At 44.3% G+C, this 25,604-nt stretch overlaps 1 protein-coding gene across 1 annotated transcript; it reads right to left on the minus strand.

Moving 5' to 3' along the window:
• Positions 1 to 15,168: 15,168 nt before the first annotated feature.
• On the minus strand, positions 15,169 to 25,391 carry LOC119374752 (uncharacterized). The gene is made up of 3 exons (XM_037644968.2): positions 25,253 to 25,391; positions 18,313 to 18,524; positions 15,169 to 15,210 (listed from the first exon to the last, which is right to left on the minus strand). Exons 1-3 carry the CDS (start codon positions 25,389 to 25,391, stop codon positions 15,169 to 15,171), a joined length of 393 nt encoding a protein of 130 aa, XP_037500896.1.
• Between the last annotated feature and the right edge of the window lie 213 nt (positions 25,392 to 25,604).

The raw sequence follows: 25,604 nt of genomic DNA on the forward strand, positions 1-25,604 counted from the left end.
GGCGAGTCCAGAGGTGGCTTCGAGTTCTGCCCAGGCAGTTTGGAGCGACTTCCCTTCATTTTAGCGCCCTCCCGCCAATTCGAACTCCACTTATTTCAAGAATTTTATAGTCCCCTTCGAGTTCGAATTAACAAGCTTTTAGTTTTACCATATTGTGTGTTGCTGACTGACACTCAATCGCACTCGCAACTCGAAGGCACAAAGCACAATTTTCATGCTAGCTCACGCACTATGCTGCAGTCACAGCTCTCTCTCAAGAATGGAATGTGCGGCGAAAGAAAAGCCCGGGCCGGAAACTATTTCCTCGTTGATGGTGGTCCAAGAATAGCGAAAGCTTCACATGAGCGGCTGCTATAGCAACATGAATTGCCGAGTCGTATACCCTGTCCTAGAGCTGCTTTGCGAAAAACAGCACCTGACCTCCTGCATTCTCTCTAAAAGAGCTGCATCGGCTGGCCGTGGCTTTTTCCCCCTTTCGTTCATCTGTACAGTTGAGCAATATTGCATTGAAGAACTTTTTTCGCAAAAAAAAAGCCCGAAACCTGTTTAAGTTTGTGCTGGATACTTTAAGATCAGCACACTGATGAGAGACACATCGCACGGATCGGCCCATTAATTTGCTATCTCCGCATTTGACGAATGCTCACTTTAGGTGGAAGGCCTGTTTTACCTCCGCCTTACTTTTTCGGACGAGCTCGCAAAATGGGATGGGTGCATTGGACTGGATGGATTATGGTCAAAACGACTCAGGCTATGAGAGGCGCAGTAGTGGAGTGTTCCGGATAATTCCGACCTCCTGGCGTTCTTTCACGCACTGAAATCGTATAGTACGCGGGCCTCTGGCATTTCGCCTCCATCGAAATGCGACCACCGCGGCCGGGATCGAACCCGCGTCTTTCAGGTGAGCAGTCGAGCGCGGTAACCGGTTAATGGGCCACCGCGGAGGCCTCAACTCACAAAATAATGGCACGCGTTGTACTTGGTAATGTGTTTTGTTGATTATCACGGCAAACGATTTCAAATGACTACCTAGCTGTATTATATTCTTTCAGTGCCCTCATTGCTTCAGTGAAGTTCAAAGCCACTCGGCTGCTGCAACAGCTCAATAAAGGCATAAAGAGTTATCATGGTTTACTTACCCTTCTTGCGTTTATCGTCCCAGTTTTTACTGAAGAGCTCAAAGATAGTTGCAAAAGCAATAACTGCTGCGAGGACGGCCAAGAATGCTCTGAAATGGCATATAGACAACGGTGTTAGGAAAGTTCTCTAACATATATAGCAGGGCTGAAAAATACGTATTCAGTGGGCGTATTAACTGCTGGGAATTAGCTCGGTCAATGCGAAAAATTAGTCACTAGACAGTTTTAGTTTCACGTACGTAGAGGCTTTGCGTACGTAGAGCTTCTACGTGTAAGCAGTGCGCAAGCGCAGAACATAACGGCCGCGCGCTGGTCTGACGGACGTACGTGAGATTCGATTCTTTGCGTGCGTTTCTTGCGCGCGTACACAGCTTCGTACTGAGCTTTCGCGAGATCACGAACAAGCAATATCTTGTTCGTCATCTCGCGATAGATGGAGCCATGTGGTTCCTCTTGGTGCGCGTCGCGTACGTGTAGCTAAAAGCGTTTCAGATGGCGTGCAAGTGAGAACGTGGACTTTTCACGTTTGCGGACGTGAAGTCCCTACGTACGTGAAACTAAAACTGTCTACTGAAATTAGAATGGCAACTACGCATGCTTAGAACTTACATAATGCAGGCTTGAACGTTGTCTACGCCTTCATATTCATTTGTCACGCAGTCCTTGACTGTAATTTTCACCGACGTTCCTCCCACTGCGAATGTTCAAATATAAATGCAATCATGCAAGTTTTATCAGGTTTACACATTAGACACAGTATATCTACGTCACTGAATCACTACGGTCAACTTCGATTTAAACAATCGTTGCACGTATACTTTGCGGTAATTATGGAGCTTATATGTGTACACTGTTCAAGCGTTAGCACATCGGTCCATCTGAAGAACTAGATAGACATTTTTTTTTTAATATCCTGAGGTCACCTCGATAACTATATGGTGGACTCAATCGTCATCCTAAAGTACCACGTGATGGTAAAAGGTAACTAGTCTGGCAGGCCTTTAAATATTGCGGACGACGCTGCGTAGATGTCATCTATTATTTGGCCGAAAGTAAAAACAGAATGTTGTGACATGGTAATGAACAATGAACTATACTTCTGGCACAAAGGATATGTAGAGTGGCAGCGTGTGGATGACGGAAGTTCGGGTATGCGGAGAACTGTCCTTTTCGTACCACTGTTGTATTTGTTTAGGCTGTCCTCAACGAAGTCATTACGAACACTAGACCAACTTGGGGAGGCGTGAAAAAAACTGATTTGACTGCCATTACCCATACACGTTGTGTCATGTTGCTTACGTTATTAAATTAACTAACACATGTTCCAAATCAAATAGTAAAAGACAGTCGGTAGGTAATCAAAAGATGCATTGTCATTTGCTGATCGGCTATGTGTGCAGGCGGACTGCTGAGAGATGCGGTGGCAACAATTTCTTGACGGTTTCTTTTTTGTTTAAGTGCGGATAATCAAACTGATGACGCCCCGCTTTTTCTTCAAGAAGCCTGGCATAGCTAAAAAATATGGCTTACTCTTTCATAATCGAGAGTAGATGTAAGCATAAAATGTCCATCGGCAAAGCAGATTGGTTGGAGATCATACTAGCCAAAATCTTGTGCATGTTCGCAAGGGCACACACCACCAAACTACACCAAACTACACTGTGTACTCGTCCATATGGCTTGTTTGCTCTCACTGTGCGAGATGAAAATTGGGCTTTGCCTAGCGTATGCGGCCGATGCGTCCACGATGCGTCCGGAAGCAGGATCAGTCCATTCCTTACTCCATGGATCCGTCCCGTCCGTCAGCGCGCGTCAGGACTTTGAGAATTTTCTTTTCTTTGTTTTCTTCGAACGCGCGGTTTAATTTTAGTGTGATCGCGAGCGAGCGCGCGGGCACGTGGCGGCATCCCGCGGCTGCCACGGTAACTATGCAGCGCACGAAGCTCAAATAAATCAATAGCCGTGGACTTTGGGTTTATGGCGCGGTCACTTCGTATGTTTTCAGACCCGCTGTGGTTGCTTAGCAGGAAGGGCGTTGGGCTACTAAGCTCACATAAGCGCGGTTTAGACTGAAGGGCGCGACGGCTACATCATGTCGGTCGCAAAACCTGGAAGGAAAAGCGGTCGAAAAACAATTGCCACAGACATCAACGCTCGCCGTACGATTGAAGCGCGGATAGCTGAGGTGGGGACAAATAACGAAAACCAAAAACTCAACGTAACTTTTCCCCCAATATTCCTAATTTTAAACGCGTCAGAGTTAACTAGTAATTTACTTTATGGCTTATCTGGCACTTGACTAAATAGTTGACTCCGAAGGTCGTTAGATCGAATCCCGGCCGCGGCGGCTGCATTTTCGATGGAGGCGAAAATGCTTGAGGCCCGTGTACTTAGCTTTAGGTGCACGTTAAAGAACCCCAGGTGGTCGAAATTTCCGGAGCCCTCCACTACGGCGTCCCTAATAATCATAGCATGGTTTTGGGACGTTAAACCCCAGATATTAATTAATTAAATTGTTTTAAATGCGAAGCATTTCTTAGCGAACTTCTGCGACTTTGAGCGTATCTATCTATCTATCTATCTATCTATCTATCTATCTATCTATCTATCTATCTATCTATCTATCTATCTATCTATCTATCTATCTATCTATCTATCCGCCTGCGACTTTGTGCTCTCCCGGCGGTTTCGTTAATCGGATGTATACCAAAATTGGTATGGAATAACATGACCGTATTACGAACATAAATGACAGGTCATAACATGAAAATCATGACATGCATGTCATAAACAGCATGATTTACATTCCACGGCCTTGGGGCTCTTCCGACCATTCCGTTAATTTCATATATACCAAAAGTGGTATGACGTGGCAAGCGTTCATGGCGAACATATTGACAGGTCCTAACGTGCAAATCATGGCACGCATGTCATGTGCGGCATGATTTACATGACATGGCCTCGGGGCGCTCGCGGCCGTTTAAATGAATGGATATATACGAAAACTGGGATGACGAGACATTTCGATATGACGAACATAAGTGGCACGTGGTAACATGAAAATCATGACACGCGTGTCATGCACGACATGATCTACATGCCACGCTCATGACGCACTCGCGGCCGTTTCGCTAGGTTGATATACACCAAAACTGGTATTGCGCGATGTGACTGTATGAAGAACATGAATAACAGGTGGTAACATGAAAATCAAGACATGCGTGTCATGTACGACATGACTTACATGGCACGCTCATGGTGCGCTCGCGGCCGTTTCGCTAGATTGATAAACACCAAAATTGGTATTGCGCGATGTGACTGTATCAAGAACATGAATAACATGAATAACATGAAAACCATGGCATGCATGTCATGATTTACATGCCACGCTCATGGTGCATTCGCGGCCGTTTCACTAGCTTGATATACGCCAAAATTGGTATTGCAGGATGCGCCTGTATGACGAACGTAAATCAGAGGTGGTAACATGAATATCATGACAGGCAAGTCATGTACGACATGATTTACATGCCCCGCTCATGGTGTGCTCGCGGCCATTTCGCTCGCTTGATATACACCAAAATTTGTATCGCGCAACGTGACTGTATGGACTGTATGGCAAATATATATGACAGGTGGTAACTTGAAAATTATGATATGCATATCATTAACGGAATGATTTACATGCCACGCTCATTGTCCCATCGCGGCCGTGCTTGCTTGATATACATCAAAATTGGTATTGCGTGACGCGAATGTATGACGAACATAAGTGACAGGCGGTAACATGAAAAACATGACATGCATGTCATGTATGGCATGATTTACTTGCCACGCTCATGGTGGACTCGCGGCCATTTCGCTCGTTTGATATACACCAAAATTGGTATTGTTCGGTGTGACTGTATGACGAACATAAATGACAGGTCGTAACATGCGAATTATGTTATGCATGTCATGTACGGTATGATTTACATGACACTGTTATTGTGCGCTTCCGGCCGGTTAGATATATACCAAAATTGGTATGGCATGACAGGAGTGCGTGATGAACATAAATAACCGGTCATGCAGTGTATATACCAGAATATACGTTTCATTAGCATGGTGTATACCATATTGTGGATGCACGCGTGCATGGCAAACATGCGATATATGGTAAACTAGATGCCATGGCATGAATGATTTCATTTGGCTCAAAAATAAACAAAGCGATGTATGCAACTCTTTGCTGACTGCTTCGCATTACATCGATTCCCACAGCGCGCGGGATCTGCCTGATTTTTTTTACTTATGTGTTGCTTACTGGCGTGACACTTCAGAGAAGGTAAGCTCACAGAATATGTATATAACCGTTCCTGGGACTGCTTTCTCTGACGCCGTCGCCTTTCGTGGCGGTGAATGCGGCATCCTGAACGAAGAAACGCTGCACTGTGTAAGGCTTCCAAAGTGATACTTTCAGGGCAGCTGTCTCGATCCATTGGTTTGTTTCTCGATTCAACAACGTGAGTTTTTTGGACTATTGTGCTCGTGAGCAGTTGTATTATATTGTTTTGTTATCTGCAAAGTATTTTGGTGTACATTGCTAGCAGTGCTGGGCAGTATCGAAGATACATGTATCTTAGATACTATCTCAGATACTCTTTGGGTATCTTGTTAGATACTATCTCAGATACTCTTTGGGTATCTTGTATCTGTATCGCGATACGTCTCGCAAGACGAGTATCTGTATCTGTATTTCCGATACATTCAATTATGTATCGTGTATCTTAAGATACAAGATACTCCTATAGGAACATCACCGTAGGAAACAATAATCGCTGGCGCAACTCCGCTTTTAAAACTGGCACTGGTGCCACTAAGCCGCCTGAATAAAACTAAGGGCAGTGACTTAATTTCGTTTTTCAGCCAGAGTCTACCAGTGAGAGCAGGAGATTGGGTGTGCGCGTTCGTTTTGGTGGAGCAGAGCAAGATGCATGACAACGCTCGCGCAGTCTCGACAGAACAAGCGCGCGAACGTCTATGCTTAGCTCACGTGTCTTTCGTTTTCTCAATTTTTCTTTCTTTTTACTTGTGCCAGTGCCATGACACTTATTACCCTTAGCCACTGTCCAGCGCCGCGTAGCACAATGCGCGCGGCGGTGATCGCGCAAATCCTGATGCCGCTCTCCTGCGTGGTGCTTTGTTACGAAATATGAATCACAGGGCCGCTTTGCGTCTCGTGGCTTTAACACATAAGTGATTTGAAGGATCTTGTGCATGCAAGTTTGACTTACGTGCGATTGACTAATGTGCAAATATGAACTCCAACTATAGCACCACTAGCACAGATGTTAGATCCAATAGAGCAAGCGTTTACCTAGCAGAAGAAATCCTCGTGTTCTGTATCTTTTCCTTCCTGCTGTCGATCGAATCCCGGCCGCGGCGGCCGCATTATCGATGGAGGCGAATATACTTTAGGCCTGTGTACTTCAATTCGGGTGGACGTTAAACAACTCCAGGTGGTCTAAATTTCCGCAGCCCTCCACTATGGCGTCCCTCATAATCCTATCGTGGTTTTGGGATGTAAAACACTAACAATTATTATTATCTTCCTGCTATCTTCGTTCAAAGAGTTTTTGAAATCATAATTTAATTGTTAGCACAAGTGCTTTCTTAGTTGTCCTTCTCTTGCATCCCGTACGTTACCTAGGGCTCTGAACAGCTTTTTCCCGGTCTGGTCACTGCAATAGGCAGTTTTAGAATAGCGTACGCTAAGTTAGCTTTAGCGTTTGCGGCCCGCTATTTCCGTCACTTAACGGGAGCCCGCAAGCGGTTAGCGTACGACGCATGAGCAGTTGCACGAAAAGCCAACGCAAAGCGTTGCGTACGCTATTCTAAAACTGCCTAATATGTCTTTTGTAACGTGCTGCCAAAATAAGCTCTCTGCTTTATTCTTACTTTGAACTATCGACTTTTATTTCTGGTACTGTTTAAACATTTCTATTTCTATTGAGCTTACTGTCCTGCCAAGGCGATTTTGAAAACACATATGTAATTACGTGGGCGTGCACCGAATATACAAGAGCAAACATTCTGCTTACTGCAGAGTAAAATAGCGAAATTAAGGCTGCATTATAATAATGAAAGTAATTAGGGGGCAGCTGTAAGATGTTAGGAAGGGGATTCGAGAAACATTGCTATATCAAATGATCCGTTTTTTTTTCATAAGCGTCCCAACGAGCCGTGTCAGGCAATTTTTCATAGGCACTAAACGTTTTTACTGTCTTACCTTAACAGATAAGTTGACGATACTCCATGCTTAATTGCCATAGCTATTAAGGGCGGCGTCTGTATCGTGTTTCTATGCTTATTCACTGTGAATGTTTGATACGGAACGGCGTTTCTATTTTATATATATTTGCTTTGCTTTTTAGGCCTCCCTAATTTTTTGTACTATTACCAATCACCAGGTAATCGGAGCCGTGGCAATAGCGTGAATACGGCGGCGCCCTGCGATGATTTGTGCAGCTATACTGCTACGCGCTCTTATTTCTTTATTTTGGTGTGATTGGGCTTAAACCGCAAAAACATTGTTAGCACCGCTCGGCTGAAGCCGCGCCACGGTGTTTTGAAACCTTCATGATTGTTTCAGGTTGTTCTTTTAAGGTCACGCGTGAATCCCGGCTGCGGCGGCCACATTTCGATGGAGGCAAAATATTAGAGGCCTGTGTACTTAGATTTAGATGCACGTTATAGAACCTCAGGTGGTCAAAATTTCCAAAGCCCTCCACTACGGTGTTCCTCGCAATCACATCGTGGTTTTGTGAAGTAAAACAGCAACAATTATTATCAAAGTTATGCGCAGGACGCGGGTACTCTAGTTCATTTGGGAGCTTACGCAAGTTGGATCGCCGATGTATGTATAAAAGACGCGCTGTACACTGATAGCGGCAATCGGCCGTCGATCAGATCATCGACGGCCGATTGCCGCTATCAGTGTACAGCGCGTTTCGCTTGTACTTTAAGTTAACTTAGTTAACTGGGCGCAAGTTCGCCCAATAAAAAGTTTCGCCTCTACCAGAGTGACTGCCACCACGTGCCAATAAATAGGTATGAGGCGTTTCTGGGGTACGCAAGTTATCTCGTTGAAGAAAAATTGTTAAAAGACAGCACGTTAGTGGGTATACCGATAACTAATGCTTTACGCCAGCAGATAAGTAGAATATGAAAAGTCATTGCAGTTTTATGAGCTCTACGTACACACAATGCGTCACGAAAAATATCGCTAGCAGCGTTGTTGCTGCTGTACACTGCTGATTCGGTACTGCGTAAACGGTCTTTTACGGACAAGGTAAAACTCCACACCGGCATTTGTGCCATCGTGCGAAGGCTTCTTATTTAAATCCTTGTGGTTAGATGGCAACCCGCCAAGTGGTCGGCTAGCTGAGCAGTGACTCCCATCAATTACAAACATGACGAGCAAGAGCCGCTGTCATAGAAGAGCTGTCCTGTTAAGCAGTCAAAACAAACCCCAATAAGTTCTTTCGGAAGTAAACTGATGTACCTTGAGCAAGAAGGACAATACTTTTGAGGTACTAACAGACATTTGATTGAAATAAAATAAAATTGGTGTCATTAAAGAAATTTTTAAGCAAACCTTTTTGTGCATAGGCGTTTGCTAATACATTATAGGGGTCTATAAGAGCAAATTTGCGAATGTATCGAAGTATCTTAAGATACAATTGGCAAGTATCGTATCGGATACAATTATTGCAGTAGTATCTTGTATCTGTATCTCGAATACTTCTTGCCTGAGTATCTTGTATCGTATCGCGATACAATTTCAAAGTATCTTTGCTCAGCCCTGATTGCAAGTACACTTTGGAAAACCATCTTGCTTTCCAAATATTTCTCGTTGATATTTTTTTTCTCTCGCACACGGCTATCAGCGAGTCGTAAAGATGCAATAAAATCGAGTAGTGAGCAAAAGCATGTAAAACAGTAGCAATTGAAAAAAAAAAACGACAATTTCGCGCCATGTAGCGCAAATGCGTAACGTCGCTACCGCTACAGGTTGTGGCGTCATATTTTTTTATTTTTTTGCTTGCTGTTAGTTGTCCCCACGATGTGTAGATGGCGACTGTGGCAACGAGCCGCGAACTACTTGACACATCGGTTTGTATGGAAGTTTCGCTACCAGTTTACATATACTTTGGGCTACATTTCGATGGGGGCGAAATGCCACAACAAATGTGCACAGTCGTGAGCTTGCTTAGCGTAAACACGGGAGCGCGTGCTGCACGGTGCTATCAGCGACGCCTACCTACACCAACACCTGTCTCTGTACATACACAGTGCGTTAGTGGCGAGACTGTTTTACCATCGCGCGCACCGCCTCGTCTCTAATGACGCGACGCGCGTGATAGTAACATAACCATGCCCCAAAAGAACTGCGCATGTGCAAAGCTTTGTGCATGTGTAGGTATACGCGTCGCTCATAGCGCCGTGCAGCACGCGCTCCCGTGTTTACGCTAAGCACAATCACGACTGTACTTAGGCGGACGTTAAACAACAGTGGGTCAGAATTATTCCGGTGTTCCCACTACGGCATGCCTCATAATAATATTGAGTTTCTGGCACATAAAATTCCATATATTATTATTGCAAGATCATGGTTCTAGCAGCGCGGCTAGAAAAGGGCTGAAAAAAAAAAACAAGGGAAACAGACATACGGCGCAGACTGCCAACTAATCTTTGTTAGCCCTCTTAAGTGTTAGTTTTCGTCTAACTGCCACATTGTCGTAACCTTATGATTAGGTGACGCTCATTTTGAATCTGCTGGATTCATGTATAAATACTGAAGGGTGTATTAACCTATGAGTGATGTTGAATGGGCCGCCTAACTAAGTGACAATGTCCGTTTTCTGATGGTTCTCCCGTAATATGGGGACCATTGTATGCACGCAATGAACGGAAACAACGAAGCCTCTTTGAGAAAAATCTCTGGTATGTGGAACTCACAAGTACGGCCGATGTTGGCTAGGTCCTGCTCGTTGCAAGCATCGATGAAGCACACACCGAGTCGAAGACCCGGCAGGGGCCCGTCCAATATAAGGGACATGAAGTTTCCCACCTAAGATGGAAGTATATAACGAAGCAATCATCTCATAGGTAACAAAAACAACAAAGCAACAAAAAAGAAATAACATATTTAGCATTCCGAGCTCTAACGACCGTGCGGTTGGGTGCTGTAAAGGCATGATAGCACTCGATTTGACACATGACAACACGCGGTTGTCATGCCACAAAGGCATGACAATGATTTAACGGGTAGTAATGAGAAGTTCGGACATTGTGTAGGTTGAGTTTAGTGGTGCCGGCACAATGCAACACGAGAAAGAAACTGCGTGGTGCCGAGACGGTGCAGTCGCTGTTTTGTCCTCTTAACCGTCTCAGTACACATAAATATGAGATGTCGCGAAACTTATCAGGTCTGCCGCACCCCAAATTCCATAGACACAGCAAATGAACTTAAGTAAGGTCCCAATGGCGACTGCACCAATGTGCTGAGTTGACTGCTACGCTGCTGCTTCGCACCTGCGCATGTGTGCCAAACACGAAGCCAGACTTGTGCAGTACCGAAGAGGACTGTATCCTAGATATTATTTTAGATAGCCTTTGGGGACCGTGTGTCTGTATCATGATACCATCGGCAGGGGGGTATCAGTATCTGCATTTATGGTGCATCATACGAAATATTCTGTATTTCAAGGTTCAAGATACGCCTTTGGCAGAAGTGACATATATATAGGCTATTTAACAATTTTAGGCGGTCCAAAATTAATGTAAAAGATCGCACATTAACGCTGATTTTTATCTAATGAGAAAACACGAATGACTTAGGCAGATGCTGTGGAGCGATGGCAACAATATTTGCAACATTTTGAATCATTGGTTTCTGAATTATACTTCTTACGTGGAACGTTGAAACTTCAGAAAAATCAAACCAGCCAGTGCTCATAGCATACACTTATACTTTTTATGCTTCGAAAAATACCCTCTCAACACTTGTCATCAAATGAACTGCTGTTCTATGCTAAGCGCTTCACGTCAAATATATTGCACAGTGGAGACACATATTATCCGGCTGCACATGTCTCGTTTTAAAGCTGTGCATACCGCTGCAGATTTTGTACCCAGATTGTACATTGCTAGAGCTCTTACATTTACTGCTATTCGGTTGTCAGCGGCACCTCGGTCGCCGCTGTCCACATTTCTGCACACGCAAGCATGCTGTTTGAGGTCACTTGAGTAAAGAAAAACAATTTGCTACAGTTCATGATGTTAACTTTCACTGAAGTGTCTATAGGCGCCTGTCGGCACGGCTCGGAAGCGTAGGTGGGCTCGGGCGGGCAGTGTTCCCGTGAGCATCAAGGCGGGTGCTGTTGTTGCTGTGATAGTTTCGCCTTCCATTGCAATTTAACGTTTCTGTCAGCCTTCGGTGATGCCTAGAAACAACTGCTGCGTAGTTGGCTGCTCGAGCATGTACAAAAATTCGCCAGGAACACACTTCTACAAGTTTCCGGTGCTGCTTCACGAGCAGAAGCGACGGCGGCGGTGGATTGCCGCTGTTCGACACAGAAGGTAAGCAATTGCGCTTTGTTTACGGCAGTGTTAGAACGATTACCGTGTTTTTATTTCTCCATTTATGTCGCTACGCATTTAGTGAACGCTACCACGTTTACGGTTGGTGGCCTCGTCTAAATTCGCGAAGCTATTATGCACATGAGTTTGCTGGTACTCAGAAGACGTGATGCCTCTCTTTGAAAAAAAAAAAACGAATGATGCGAAGCGCCAAGCCAGACCACGCGGAGTAAAGCTATGCAGAAGTAATTGCGCTTAGACGCTTTAAAGAAAGGACTCCGTGTCAAAAAGCAGGTAACGGCACCGTCAGAAAAATGCCGATTGAATCACACATGTGCTGCACGGAATCGGCTGCATGCTCAACCCATCGATCGCAGTGGCACGCCATCTTCGGTACAGAACGTTCACTGTGCGCTCGCCTCAGCTATTTGCATATTGGCTGTACAACTTGGCACCTGTGAGAAATTAAAGTTTTGGACAGGGCATTAAACCTCGTTTTGGATGGCTCCTAACATGACTTCATGGTATTAGGAAACGCCCGAAGTTTAAGCCCTGACGTCTGCCACTAATGCACATTCACTTTGCAGAAATTGTGTGATGCGCGGGGTCGATTATGAAACCTTCAAGTCTTTTTTCTTTATTCTTGCTAGTGGTGCCAGCTACTGCTGTATTTTTTTTTCTTTTGCATGTTACGGGTGAATATAGGTTCGTGTTGCTTCATTTTGGTTTTGTATCTCCTGCAAAAATTATTGAGATGAATCACATGGTTTACATGCAATATGTATGACCACTCTTCGCATTTGCCTTCAAACTGTGAATGTTGCAAATGTGTGCGTTTAACTAATTGTAATTGTTGCTTCTTCCACTTCTTTTTAACCTTATGGGCCTTTTAGAGAGGATGGTAGCCGCTGGGAGCCTACGAAGAACACCAGGATCTGCAGCCAGCTTTTTCCGAACGGCGAAAGATCAAATGATCCAATAAATACAACTGACGTAATTGTTGGCGGAGTCCTATGCGTGCTATATTTCTGAAGTTTAGAGTGCTGGTTTGGAAGTTTTACCAACGCTGACATTTAACGTGGCCGCACTTATCAAACCACTCGCCGACGTGACAGTGCTCCCTCAAAATCTACTATAAAACACACGGGCTGTAAACAAAGCTAGTGTGTCCATAAAAAACGATGGTTTACGCTTCAACAAATGAAGTCATTAGCGGTCGGGGCGTTATAAAGAAAGCGGCGTATTTACGATGACCGCCACTTCGTAGGGAAGGATGTTGACGCTCGTCTGTGCATGACCTCCGAGATTACGCGCCGGATCTCGGAGGCCATGGTCTGTGGCAAACACTTGGCGCGTATGGTGAAAATGTCCCATCAAGCTGTGAAATCGGACACATGTCCACTATTATAAGGTGCGGTTCCTCTGCGCACACTGTGACCACAGAAGTAATTATATGGGTCGCGCACAAGCGACAAATCACGCGCACGCATGTCACCCATGCTTGCAGTGGAAGCAGGCGTCTCCGGCACGAAGCCCACCTACGGTTCCAATGGCCGCCGCTACGCGGCTTTCAGTGGCGCCCCTATAGGCGCTGCGCACCGTCTATTCATTAGCTTTACCTGCCCAGCTGTCTTCTACGTTGTATATTTTCTTCCGGCAGGTTACCCTGTTTTATTTCACTATTGTTAAACCTCAGAACGTTAGACAGGGTAATTACGCCATTATTTACCCCTACATGGATGGTTAGGCATGATAACAAAACATTATGAATATTTTCTACGCCATTTGCCGGCACTACAGACAAATAGCACTGCATGCGGATAATGAAACACCATTGGATAGGTTCGAGCATGCAGCACGGCTTGGCCCTTTGAATCATCGTAAAGCTTCTCATTTTTTATTTGAGCCTTTGGTGCTTTATGTAGTTGGCTTGCCCTTGATTGCGACTAACGGGTATGCTTTTTATCTCTGACTCGTATTTAAGATTTAAACTTTGTTATGCCGAGGACGACACATCTGCTAGCATGTTTGCTGGTTACATTTTTGGCCGTGTGCACATTTCCTCCCTTGTCAACCATCCTAGTTTCTTTGTGCAGTTGATCGAAGTCTATGTCGTCAAATTATAGCACAGGATCGTTTTAAAGAAACAACTACAAACAACGCCGAAGTCTAGAGATAATTTCTCTAACTATACATTTACCTCTTTACGCACTCCACTGCTTTTCGCTATTTGGTGCCATTTCATCAATTGTAATTTTTCGAAAGTTGCTCATATTTTTATAATTTTTCCGTGACGCTTTAATAAGAATGTGTTCGATGCCAAATACGGCTTATCTTCAATGTCTCCCACACCATTTTCGGGCGCACTTTTTGGAATTTTCCACCGTACAGGTGACAGTGGCCAATGAACAGCTCGCAAAGGATAGTTAGATCATCGGGTATGGTAAAAGGGTTATCGGCTTTTGCATGTTTGTCTAATGTCGTTCCGCCGCTTTGGGAATTCTGGGGGTATGATAGATCAATAAATGAATGAATGAATAAATAAATAAATAAATACCATTTATACTTCTCAGGGACAGAAAGTAAAATAGAATCAGTCCACTGCGTACTAATCCGCGGCGAACTTAAACCTTCAACCTTGAAAGGTGAACCCCCCCAAATTGCGACAAGGGCCAAAAACAGAGACAACATACACTGAGGCACTGTTTCTTTGTTCGTCCGTTGCCGAAACTGTATTGTGGCGCGCCTGTTATGCAGCAAACAACTAACCCAAATTTACGTTCACCTACATCTGATTAACCTACATCTACATTAACCTACATTAACCTAGTTTTTCTACATTAATCTGGTCAACATTGCGCGCACATTGAGCCATCGCGGTAAACGCAATATATCACTGTCATGATGATGACGATGATGATATGAGGATCCCCTTTGCGGCAGGCGGGTGGCATATATGCCGGGCATTGTTCACTGTGTATATACAGTATAACACCTGCACTATACAGTCAGCTCCGCTTAATGTTCAGTGATGCTTTGAGTAACGGTGTTTTTTATTATCGGCTTAAAATAATTCCTATTTGATAAATTATGTGCAACATATTACGGATTACTTAGGCAAGAAGCTCTAGACGAACGCTTGGTCTAGAGCTTCTTGGTCTAGAATGCGTCTTCTTCGTCTAGAATGCACGGCGCCTTTTGAGAAGACGGCAGGAAAAATTGCCGACTGCGCATCGTACCTGCGTTGATCCCCCGAAATCATCTCTACCCCATAGTCTCTTGCTCAATGACAATATCATATGCTGTTGGACGGCCGAAAAAACTTCTCACATGTCAGTAGAGGATATTCGAAACGATGGAGGCCTTTCTTTGGGAGAGGCATTCGTGAGAGCGATACATTAGCCTACTTGGGAGAGGCATACTTTGTTCTTGCGCCAGAGACTAGCTGGAACAGAAAGATCAACACAATCAATGGAATCCGATGCAGCAGTCTCTCTGTCACCGATCTTGTCTCTATTCGCTAGAAGAAACTATGAATGTCGGAGAAAAAGTTTGCAAGCAAACTTCTAATTTGAACTGCACAATCAATGGAGCTATAATGAGGTACTAATTTATCGAAGTATATGAAGGCACAACTGACAAGTATCGCATCGGGTACATTTCCTCTGCTAGCATCTCGCACCTGTATTTCAGATGCTTTCAGATGCACGTCTCGGTATCTGGTATCGTATCGATACAATTGCAGGGTATTTTTGCTCAGGCCTGCGTGAAGCTTCTCTTCTTCAAAAATGCGTGTTGATTTCCTCGTAGCTTTTTTCTACAAAGGGGTACATGCCAATTATCATTTTCATGAACCTTCCTCCATCTTGCAGAACTCCAGAGAACTGATTTGCCAGAATTCTTGTTTCTTCCAACAAAAGGGCTGTAACCGCACTTTCTACAATGTCTGCGGTCGTCTTCATCTTTCACTCTTTCGTGTCGTTAAATTTCCGCTTTCCTGGCGCTTTTGATTGCACACCTGTCCTTGGTCTGTCACTCTATGCTAGGTAACATCTGCAGAAATTCAGTTTTCAAATTTAAATGTAACATCCATGCTCCTACGTCTGAATAACCTTAACATCCTTCAGGCTGACACGTACTGATTGTCTTTTTGCTAGTTTTATAGGTGACATCAGTGAAATCAACTTTACAGAAACAACACGCAGGTTGGCCCACCTAACTCGACTCAATTGAATTTAAACAAAAGGAAGGGGGGGGGGTAGTTACGACCATGGTACATGGGACTGATGGTGTTTTACTGTGTGCCAAGACTTGTGTAAATAGATAATTTTTTTCTTTTAGCATTGACTGCCCTAAAAACAAGAAATAATTACCACATATATATTTTTTTATTTATTCTGTTATCCTAACAACTATGTGGAAAGGGGTAGCCGTCACCAAGCAATGGTGACAACTCCTTCATTTATTTTCTGTTTCAATAAAATAAAAGAAACACATTTACTAATTACTTGTACCGTTCCCTAGTGTCGCGTGCCCACTTGTGCGTCACATACGAAAACGTCATGTCCAATTGGTTCTGTCTCTTTAATTCTGTCCCGTAGTAATTTTATACGCATTTCTATGTTGCGGCGCAAAACGCAAGTAGCAGGCGAACTGAGGGGCGCGCGCTTCCCTTATGCGCACGCGACAGCAGTACTTTTAAATGTTGTTTTTACATACTTATAACTCCAGCCAAGATGCTCGGCTAGCTCCCGCAGCGTCACGTGGCTGCTAGTTCGTCGCAACTACCAAAAGCTACACCGCGCCCTGTTCATTTTTTTCGTGGCTGCCAAGTAAACTACGGACCACAGTTAGCCATTCAGGATGCATAGTGAGACCGCTGCTGTCGCGCGCGTATGAGGCACGAGCTTGAGCTGAGATCACGCACTGAGACATTCTGCGTGATTTTGTTCAGTCTAATAAAGCAAAGCATCTGCTTTGAAGAAAAGCTGCTATGGGGTCTAGTTGGTGCGAATACATGACTTTTTCGCGCTGCCAGGAACTGGATTAACATTTGTTAGTACGCGCTTCACGCTGTGTGTGTCTTTTTCCGTTTCAAAATCATCCACTTTCTGGCAGCCCGAACAAGCCACGCATCTGCTTTGGATGCTATAAGTGACTCGCTAAAAGTGTGCTTCTTCAGTAGTCACGGGTGACGGGTACCACGTGGGTTCAACGTTTACGATCGCTTTCGGTCCTCTGCAGTCACAGAAAGCAATGCTACTTAGCTTTAAATATGCGATGTATCTGACGAGTGCAGGAATAATGGCGTGGCGCCGCGGATGGTCATCGACCAGCCGTCAAACGTGCATTCTAGCGACAGCGAACGGGAATATATAGGGTGTTTCTTTTTTAGACAATACAGATTTCTTGTAAAAATCCTATGACAGTTAGGCTCCTGCCGTTTTTTCACACGAACTCCACGTCGAGGCGGAAATACTTTGCCGCAGTTAAACTGGCACTGTTGCGAATGATTAACAAAAACTCGTTAATTAACTATTTAATTATTGATATGAGGGCAGGTGTTTATATGAGAAAGTTGTAGTGCGTGCCCATTTATGGCCAACCTATTTTTTTTAAATTACAAAAATCGCCCGTACTTCGAGATATTCGTCATTGAGTTTCATGGGCGAAATCGAAACTGATCGCGCAAGGCGCGCACGAAGCGCGACCGGTCTGCCACGTGAAACCGGAAGTACCCGTCACATGGTAGTGGCAAACTTTGACTGACGGGGTGCCGCGGCCGTACGTTCTCGTGAAAAGCTGCAAATAATCTCACTTGTGCCCGCGCATCGCCTTACTTTTGCTCGTAGTGCTTGGTACTTATCTGTTTCTTTCTCACTGTGCACAAGAAAACCGCAATATCAACGTTTTCTTTGTCTGGGAAGCATAAAACTGAGGGGCGGCCATTGCGGCGCTTCTTCTTGTAGACGGGCGAAATAGTTTCTCGCGCTCCTTTGTAGTTTAAGAAAGAAACAGATAGGCACCACCCATCACACGCAAATATTAAGCTGTGTACTCGTGTATTACAGAATGCTTGCCGATTTTTCTGACCAGATTCTGCTTTGGCGCGCCCTCATTCAAATATCGTCACTTCCCTATCACGTGTCTATCCGGTGTTCCGCCGCGCTTTGTGCGCGCCGGGCGCGAACAGTTTCATTTTCGCCCTTTAAATTCGACGATGAATATCTCGAACTACGTGCAACTTTTGTGATTTCTAGAAAATAGGTATGCCATAAATTGGCACGCACAACAACTTTGTAATATAAACACCTGCCCTCATGCCAATAATTAAAAATCAATTAACAAGTTTTTGTTAATTAATGACATCAACGTCATTTTAGCTGAGGGAAAGTAGTTCCGCCTCGAGATAGATTTCATGTGCGAAAACGACAGGAATCGGGCTGTCATAGAATTTTTTATTAAAAATCTGCAATGTCCAAAAAAACACCCTGTATAGAGCGATCGAGACAGGCAATAATAAAAACACTAGCTTTGGCACACTCACCTTTCTATGAGTATAGAGAAGGGCCGGTAGAAGGTTGTCAAAGGATTTGTTATCATCGCCTACTGACACGTGCACGTCGCAGTACTGGCCGCGCAATTTTGTTCCACCGTACTCGTCTCGCACCACGGTCTCGATGCACTCGTCGTAGGCACCCAGATCGGACAGGGTACCCTGAAGGAAGCCGGTGGGGTACTTGGCCGTAGCGTCGATTACTGCACATTAAAAAAAAAGGACATACATGCAGTATAGTGACCCAAAGCTATGCGTCTCCTTTTACGAGCAGACCACATAGATGATAACTTCGCACAATGATCGTTGTATACAGGATTATTTAGAAGCAAATATAGCGCATGCGGGTGTTCAGTAAGGTAAGTGTTCAGTAAGTATGTTGCCGACGAAGGAAAAAGGACAGTGATCACCAGTAAGCGTAAATACGGGATAAGAAAGGAAAATTGACAACCACCCGTTTCTAGCACGAAGCTACAAGGAAATCATTTCTCAGAAAGAAAGCTTCTTCGTTGCCGAAAAGTTTGTCCTGGTCCGGGGATCGAACCCAGGATCTACGCCTGCGTATGGATATAAATCCGTGTGGATTTGCTTGCGGCTTCTTGTCACAAACGGGTGCTTGTAAATTATCCCTTTTTTAACCTTTGGCCACCTTGCGGGATTCCGCAGAGCTGATTTGCGTAAATAGGGAAATGAAGGGAAAGAGGGGGGGGGGGGGAGGCTAGTCTTCCACCGTGAACACGGAGAGTGTTGTAACGCAAAGTGAAGGAAAGTGGACGAAAAGATAACTCGCCGGTCCCTGCCGGCGCCAAGTTATCTTTTCGTCCACATAGCTTTCTTCACATAATATTCTAAATACTACAGATAACACCCACTATACTTTCCTTGGCGTCATTGTCTGCTAGTTCTCATTAATATTGGGTCTAACAAAGAAAAACGAGCCCCAAAAAAAGTCACCTTCTTTCCGTCATTCAAAGCGAGGGTCTCGTTCTGGCAGACTTGATGCCTTCAGGTACTATGCAAGGTATTATTGATCAGCTTCCAGCTCGTAAAATGATCACGTGCTACGTGACGCCAACAGGCAGAAAAAAGAGTGTTCCACACTCGCCGTCATGGCTGCAATTGGCGCTGACTAACACTCCTAGGATTAAATGCACATACATATATACCCCATAAAGTGGACGGGAGAAGGACCGCCGCCGTAGCTCAGCGGTGGAGCGTCGCACGCGTTATTCCAAGGGCGCAGGTTCGGTCCCTGCCGGCGGCAAGTTATCTTTTCGTCCATATTACTTTCTTCACATTTCTATTCTAAATACTATAGATAACACCCCCTATACTCTCCTTGGCGTTATTGTCTGTTAGTTCTCATTAATAAAGCAAAGTGGGTGACGTACGCTATCCACCGGAAGTTCCCAAATGAGGCAAAGGTTAGTTGTGAATCTGTGCGCTATTTGTCCAAAGGTGCTCTAAATAAAGCAAATATAAAGTGTACGTTTCAAGCATTAAACACAACACTTCCTTTTTCACAATAAAGATGGAAAAGTTACACGCTATGTCAGTGGAGCTGCCAGTCAGAATGTTCACCTGAGTAGCGTCTTTCACTCTTGCGAAATCCTAAGGATAGAATGGGCTGAATATTTGGTTTGGCAGCACCACTGCCATATATAGCGATGAGCATATAGAAAAATAATAGTATAATAAGTACAAACTTCACGCAGAGCGCTTGTGCCGGTCCGTTAATGTTCCAGAGGACTTACACTCCTGGCCCAATGTGTTTGTGAAAAATAATCTGAACCGTTTGATGGTCCCCTTAAAGGGGCACTAAAGAGCAAAACGATTTCTTTCATATTAGTAAAGTACTGCTTCACGATACCAGACACCACGCTTGCTGCGCGAAGACGCTTAGTAAGCGAGAAAACGCGCAAAAACAAAATGTGGGTGTCGACGCCACTTTGAACTTTCCGCACCATTTGCCGTGACATCACATGCTTTGACGGCGCCTACTAGGGACTACGTTGTTCCTAATCGGTAAAAATGAAGTATATTGTCCTCTAAGGAGGCCATAGACTTGACATACTAAGTTTGAAGTAATTTTGTTCAGCCAATGGCGGCAAAACACGATAAGTACACTTTAAAATCTGTGAAGTCACGCGGGGAGATTCCGGCGCGAAATTTAAAAATGAAACTGAACTTGATTTTGTCCTCTGTTAATAAACCTATGATGGCGAAAGTAACTATGTTAGAATTTTCAGAGCACAATTTATCGATCTTAACCGATTCATTATTTATCTTTAGTGTCCTTTTAAGCGACAGAGATAAATTTGAATGGAGTAGTCTTGGCGCGTTAGGCATTTGCTTTAAGCATTACAGCAAATGGAGCTATGTGATATGTGGGAAATGACACACGCAGTTCTTGTGACAGAGAGCGCGAATGGCGATGGGGCATTCGGTACCATATAGCGATACGTCGGCTGGAACTGGTGTAGCCAATACTTATCATCTTATAGCAGAGGGCTATGTTAGGCAACTTGGTGCATAACAAAACAAGGTAATGTGGAATCATCTAAGATAGCTTTCACGCTCTTTCTGTCGCCTTTGATTTTCCAAAAGTATGTTTAAATTCTGATTGAAGCCGCGAGGAGGTTACAGTAGCCGCGACAATTTGTGCGTTTTGGCTTCCGCCGAATGCCCTTCACGACTATACGGGCCTGTTTCGTGCAAGCTACGCCGGTGATATAGAGGAGCAATCATAGCATTAATAACATTTGAAATTAACAAACGAGTGGTATTGCGGACATTTTTAGGCAAAACGCGACTCAAATTGCTTAGGCAGTCCGGAGATACTAGGTCTCAAACACCCCTGTGGCATGGCCAGCCAGCCTACCCAGCCGCGTCTTGATAAGCTTACAGAATGTAGGAATTGAACCTCCAGAGGTAAGTTTGTTCCCGCACGTGCGTGGTATGGTTCGTTAGTACCTCACCTTGGAGGGTGTGTTTGGGACAGGCGACGAACCTACGGGGCATGCATTTCTTTTGCGACCTCTCTAGAACTCCCCCTCTCTACCAGAAACGAAATTGGCCTCCGCGAAGCATTCGGCCAGAACCTCTCACATAACGCTTGCAATTAAGCCCTGGACCTCATGCTCCAGCGGCTACGGAACATCTGATAATGGCGGCGCCAAGAATCGTAAAGCGATGGTGGGGGCTCATAAGTGGATGCGAACAGTCCGCCACTGGAAACGGAACCTGCCTACATTCGACACCCGAGCCCTCTCAACCGAAGCTAGATTAGCGAAACTGCTCGAAAAAATTATTAGACGTTAGCTGGGATATCATTAGCCTCAGTGAGGCCAGGAGAACTGGGGAAGCATATATGGTGTTCTTTCTTTTAGACGATACAAATTTTTTTTATAAAAATGCTACGACAGTCACACCCTGTTGTCTATGCAAGTGAACGCCGAGGTGGAAAAAACTTTGCCGCACATAAAGTAAACACTCGAATGAGTAATTAACAAAATTTCCTTAACTGACTATTAATTATTAATTTGAGGGCCCTTGTTTATATGGAAGAGTTTTAGGACGTGACAGTTTAAGGCATGTTCATTTTTTTAATCGCGAGAAACGCACGCAATTTGACATAATAACAATCGAAATTCAAGGCCCCGATCGAGGCGATACCGAAACTGAGCTCACCGGGCATCCAGGAAATCCGTCAGTTGTGCTAGGTCAGAACGGAAGCTCACGTGACGAACTTTGAAAAAAGGCGCGTCACAGCAGACATGGTCAGGGAAAACGGCAAGTCGTCCGGAATACCCAAATGGACCGCTTATTGTTTGCTTTTGGTGTGTAGTGCTTATCTGTTTCTTTCACACTGTACCCAAGAAAACTGCACTTTCGACCTTTCCTCTCACTGCGCAGCCTAAAACTAGGGGGCAGCCACTGCAGCGCTGCTTCTTGCAGACAAGCGAATGAGTTCTTTGCAAAGAAATAGAGGAAGGAAGAAAAAAAATTTGCAGAACTTATCAAAACAGCAAGAGCAAGGACTGCATAGGTGCCCATCAGCACCGCTGTCTCTTTAGCATTGCGCCTTTAATGCAAGCTACGCTATGACTGTGCACATAGAAGAAGAATTGGTCGAAGTATTTAATGGCGACGAAGATGTTCCGGAAGAATCCCCGGTGCTGCGTGGATGGTACGATGGAGATGGCTACTACTGCTAGATTCACCCCGCTTGTGTGAATAAAACGGGTTTGCCACTGACACTGTCTCCGTGATTCATGTGAAAAAAAATGGGGTTAGTATGCACTAAGTCGTGCACCCCTTGGCAAAGCGAAGATATCCTCAAGCAAAACCTACTTACGACATAGGAAAACCTACTTACAACATATTGAAACCTACTCACAACATATCAAAACCTAGCAACAACCACTTACAACATAGCAGCAAGCGGCGTTATCTTAAACACTTGAGGATCAATCAGCGTCACTGTGCCAGGCTTTGCTCGACTTAGTGCAAACTTCCCGTATTTTTTTAAATATTCATTTTAGGGCAAAGTCGTTAAACTGTATAGTGCTTTCCGAAACGACCAATCTAATATGTGACAGCGTAACTACATCCTGTGTGGTGATTGTTGCGGGCGTTTAACGAAACCCTGCGAAATATGGAATATAGCCACGTCATTGCTCTTACTCGCAACCGTATTACAGCGCTATCAACCGCGCTACGAGAGAAACAACCATGCCTTTGGACCGGAGCGAAATAAGCGACCACGGCTTCATAGTGCGTCGGCATTTTGACGGCTGCACACGGCACGGAAGCGCCGTCGTCCCTGATAAGAGATAGGATGACGGACCGCGCTCACGGTTGCTTCACTCGAAGCGCGGTCGAGAACGCTGTAATAGGGGTGTGCCCAGTAATTAAAATTAGATATAGTTTGTAACTAAAGAAGTATGCCCACAAGTGGGGTTTACTCGATAGGCCATAAAATTCAGCATTTTCTTCATGCAGATCAACGAAGTACTGCAACGCGTTGTGTATAAATGCATGTAAGAAAAGTCTAACACGTAGTGTAATTTGTTATTGAGGCACAGCCACATTTAGACTTGAATTTCATTATGCCTCAGGCTGTTATTACATTCTTATGTCGAAGGCGTTTTAAATGTGAACAAAATACTTTGAAAATATTCTTCAATACAAAATCTCTTCGAACAGGAATAGCTGAAATAGGTTCGGCATGTTTCTAGAAATTTGTTGCATGGTAGAGTATTCCCACATGTTTCATTTTGAACCTGTCCTCTTCCAAAGGAATGTCTTGAACTGCACACATAATTTCACAGAAAAGAAGCTAACGAACAACGATATGAGCTCCAAATAAATTGTGGCGTTTCTTTTTTCTAAAAGGGCCAAATCCAGAAAACGAAACTAGGCTACATTCCGCGAAAGCGTAAAGCGCGCCAAAGTATCTTTCACTTTTAGAGCAATTGTAACCAAAATGGGGCAGTTTCTGATTGTAACATGAACTTAAAAAGTCAGTTTCAAATAAGAAATGGGCCCAATCCTGCACTTGTTAGAATCAAAATGAGCTAGATCCATTAAACCAGTGTTGCGTCAACCATCGTGACAAAAACAACCAACATGACCACATCCAATCTATTTCATTTGTGTCCTAGTTTCTTTGCTGTCAAGCTTTTGTTCCAAAATTAGTTTTTCTTGGCCGAGTTGATACTTACTGAAGGACATGATGTTGCAGGGCGAAACTCGAAGCGAAAGAGGCCCTGCTTGTTTCTGCCGCTTGGTGTTTATTTTTCAGTTTTGCGCTACAGCATCATGCCCTTCTTTCGCTCCAAGACGGTATATTTGAAAAAGAAAACTGAAATGAAGATATTGGGCACCGATATACTCCTTGAAGAAGAAGAGGTGATCCGAAATGGCGCGGCATAAAACGAGCTAAGAAAAAGAAGAGCTGAAGTATTTTTTGAAGGCCTTCAATAGGCGCCAAGAGCAAAAAAACGCTGCCGACAATCCAGAATGGTACGCCTTTTGCCTGGAAGGACCACTCGCTCTAAAAGTCTGATAATCGTCATTACGCGTATGCAAGAAAAAAAGGCACTCAAGGAAACTCAAGGATGATGTTAATTTTGTCGCAAAATATTGCTATATCGTTCACTCACTGCGCTTTATACTTCTTTTACTAGCTAATTCGAGCCCAAATGAAATGTTCCAATCTAAACGAGCCAAATCAAATTTTTACTCCGGAATACCGACGATAGTGGGCTATATAGATTTTTGCCGCAATTTAGATTTGATGTATTTTGGTGACGTGAGCACACTGGCAAAAAGTTGTTGCAGCAGGCCGGACCATCTTGTCAGCAGCAAAAAACGGCGTTTTTGTCAGTTTCAGTTAAAGTGGACTTGGCTCGTTTAGCCAAAAAAAAAAAAAAAAACGCCACAAGTACTTTTATGATACACAACACTGTCTTTTTTTAATTCAGCAAAGTTCACCGTCGCTTCAAAGGAAACAGTGGCCTGTAATACTCGGGAAATAACAGGCAGTTCATTTTGTTGAGACATTACAAAAAATAATCCACCTGATGTAACGACATGATTGCTTTGGTGACTATAAGTTAGTAGAGAACTTCAATATAACTAGGTGCATAACCTTTTACGCTTAACCTAATTGCAATGTTAAATTAATTGAAGTTACGTTACGAGTTGAAAAAGAGGTTACGAAAGAGTTCGCACACCGGGTTTCGCAGGAACCTGCTCTTGAATACAGTGATGTAGTGGTATCAGCAACAGCGGTTGCACAGTGAGTGGTTTACGATGAAAAGCCTATCCGAATGTTTCCCATCTATATGTTTGTGCGCGTTCGTTTTCGTACAGAAATACTTGGAAGAGTCTAACATGTCATGCCAAACAGATGCACTGTACTCACGTCTCATGGCCCAGGGCTCTAGATCCTGGATGGCTCGCATAAACTGCAACAAGCCGAACGTGCAGTCAGTAGATATGTCTGCTTCTAGTAGCTTCCGTGTCAGTTCGCTACCCGTTGTAGACATGAGCTGCTTGATCATGGTTCGGATGTCATCGAGAAACTTTGATCTCTTCGGTGCCCTCTTCGTCGCTGGTGTCGTTAACCATGATGTGTTGAGTGCTCCAGTGAACTCTGTTGGCATGATGTCCGTGAGGCTGGGGGTGGTGTAGTGTCTTGTTGAATTGGTTGCTACTTTTCCTTCTGCTGTAATTGCTTCCGACCATTCGGAGATCATTGGTTTTGTCGAAGCAGA

Source organism: Rhipicephalus sanguineus, chromosome 1, assembly GCF_013339695.2.
Source record: "Rhipicephalus sanguineus isolate Rsan-2018 chromosome 1, BIME_Rsan_1.4, whole genome shotgun sequence".
NCBI lineage: Eukaryota > Metazoa > Arthropoda > Arachnida > Ixodida > Ixodidae > Rhipicephalus > Rhipicephalus sanguineus.

Bases quoted from the DNA above. Each gene is read 5' to 3' on its own strand.
- LOC119374752 (XM_037644968.2), bottom strand. From the start codon at position 25,391: ATGATCAAGCAGCTCATGTCTACAACGGGTAGCGAACTGACACGGAAG. The intron at 18,525-25,252 runs GTGAGTACAGTG...TTTAATGTGCAG, and splicing joins AGAGCCCTGGGCCATGAGAC to TAATCGACGCTACGGCCAAG. The intron at 15,211-18,312 runs GTGAGTGTGCCA...TTTCTGTTCCAG, and splicing joins TTCTCTATACTCATAGAAAG to CTAGTCTCTGGCGCAAGAAC.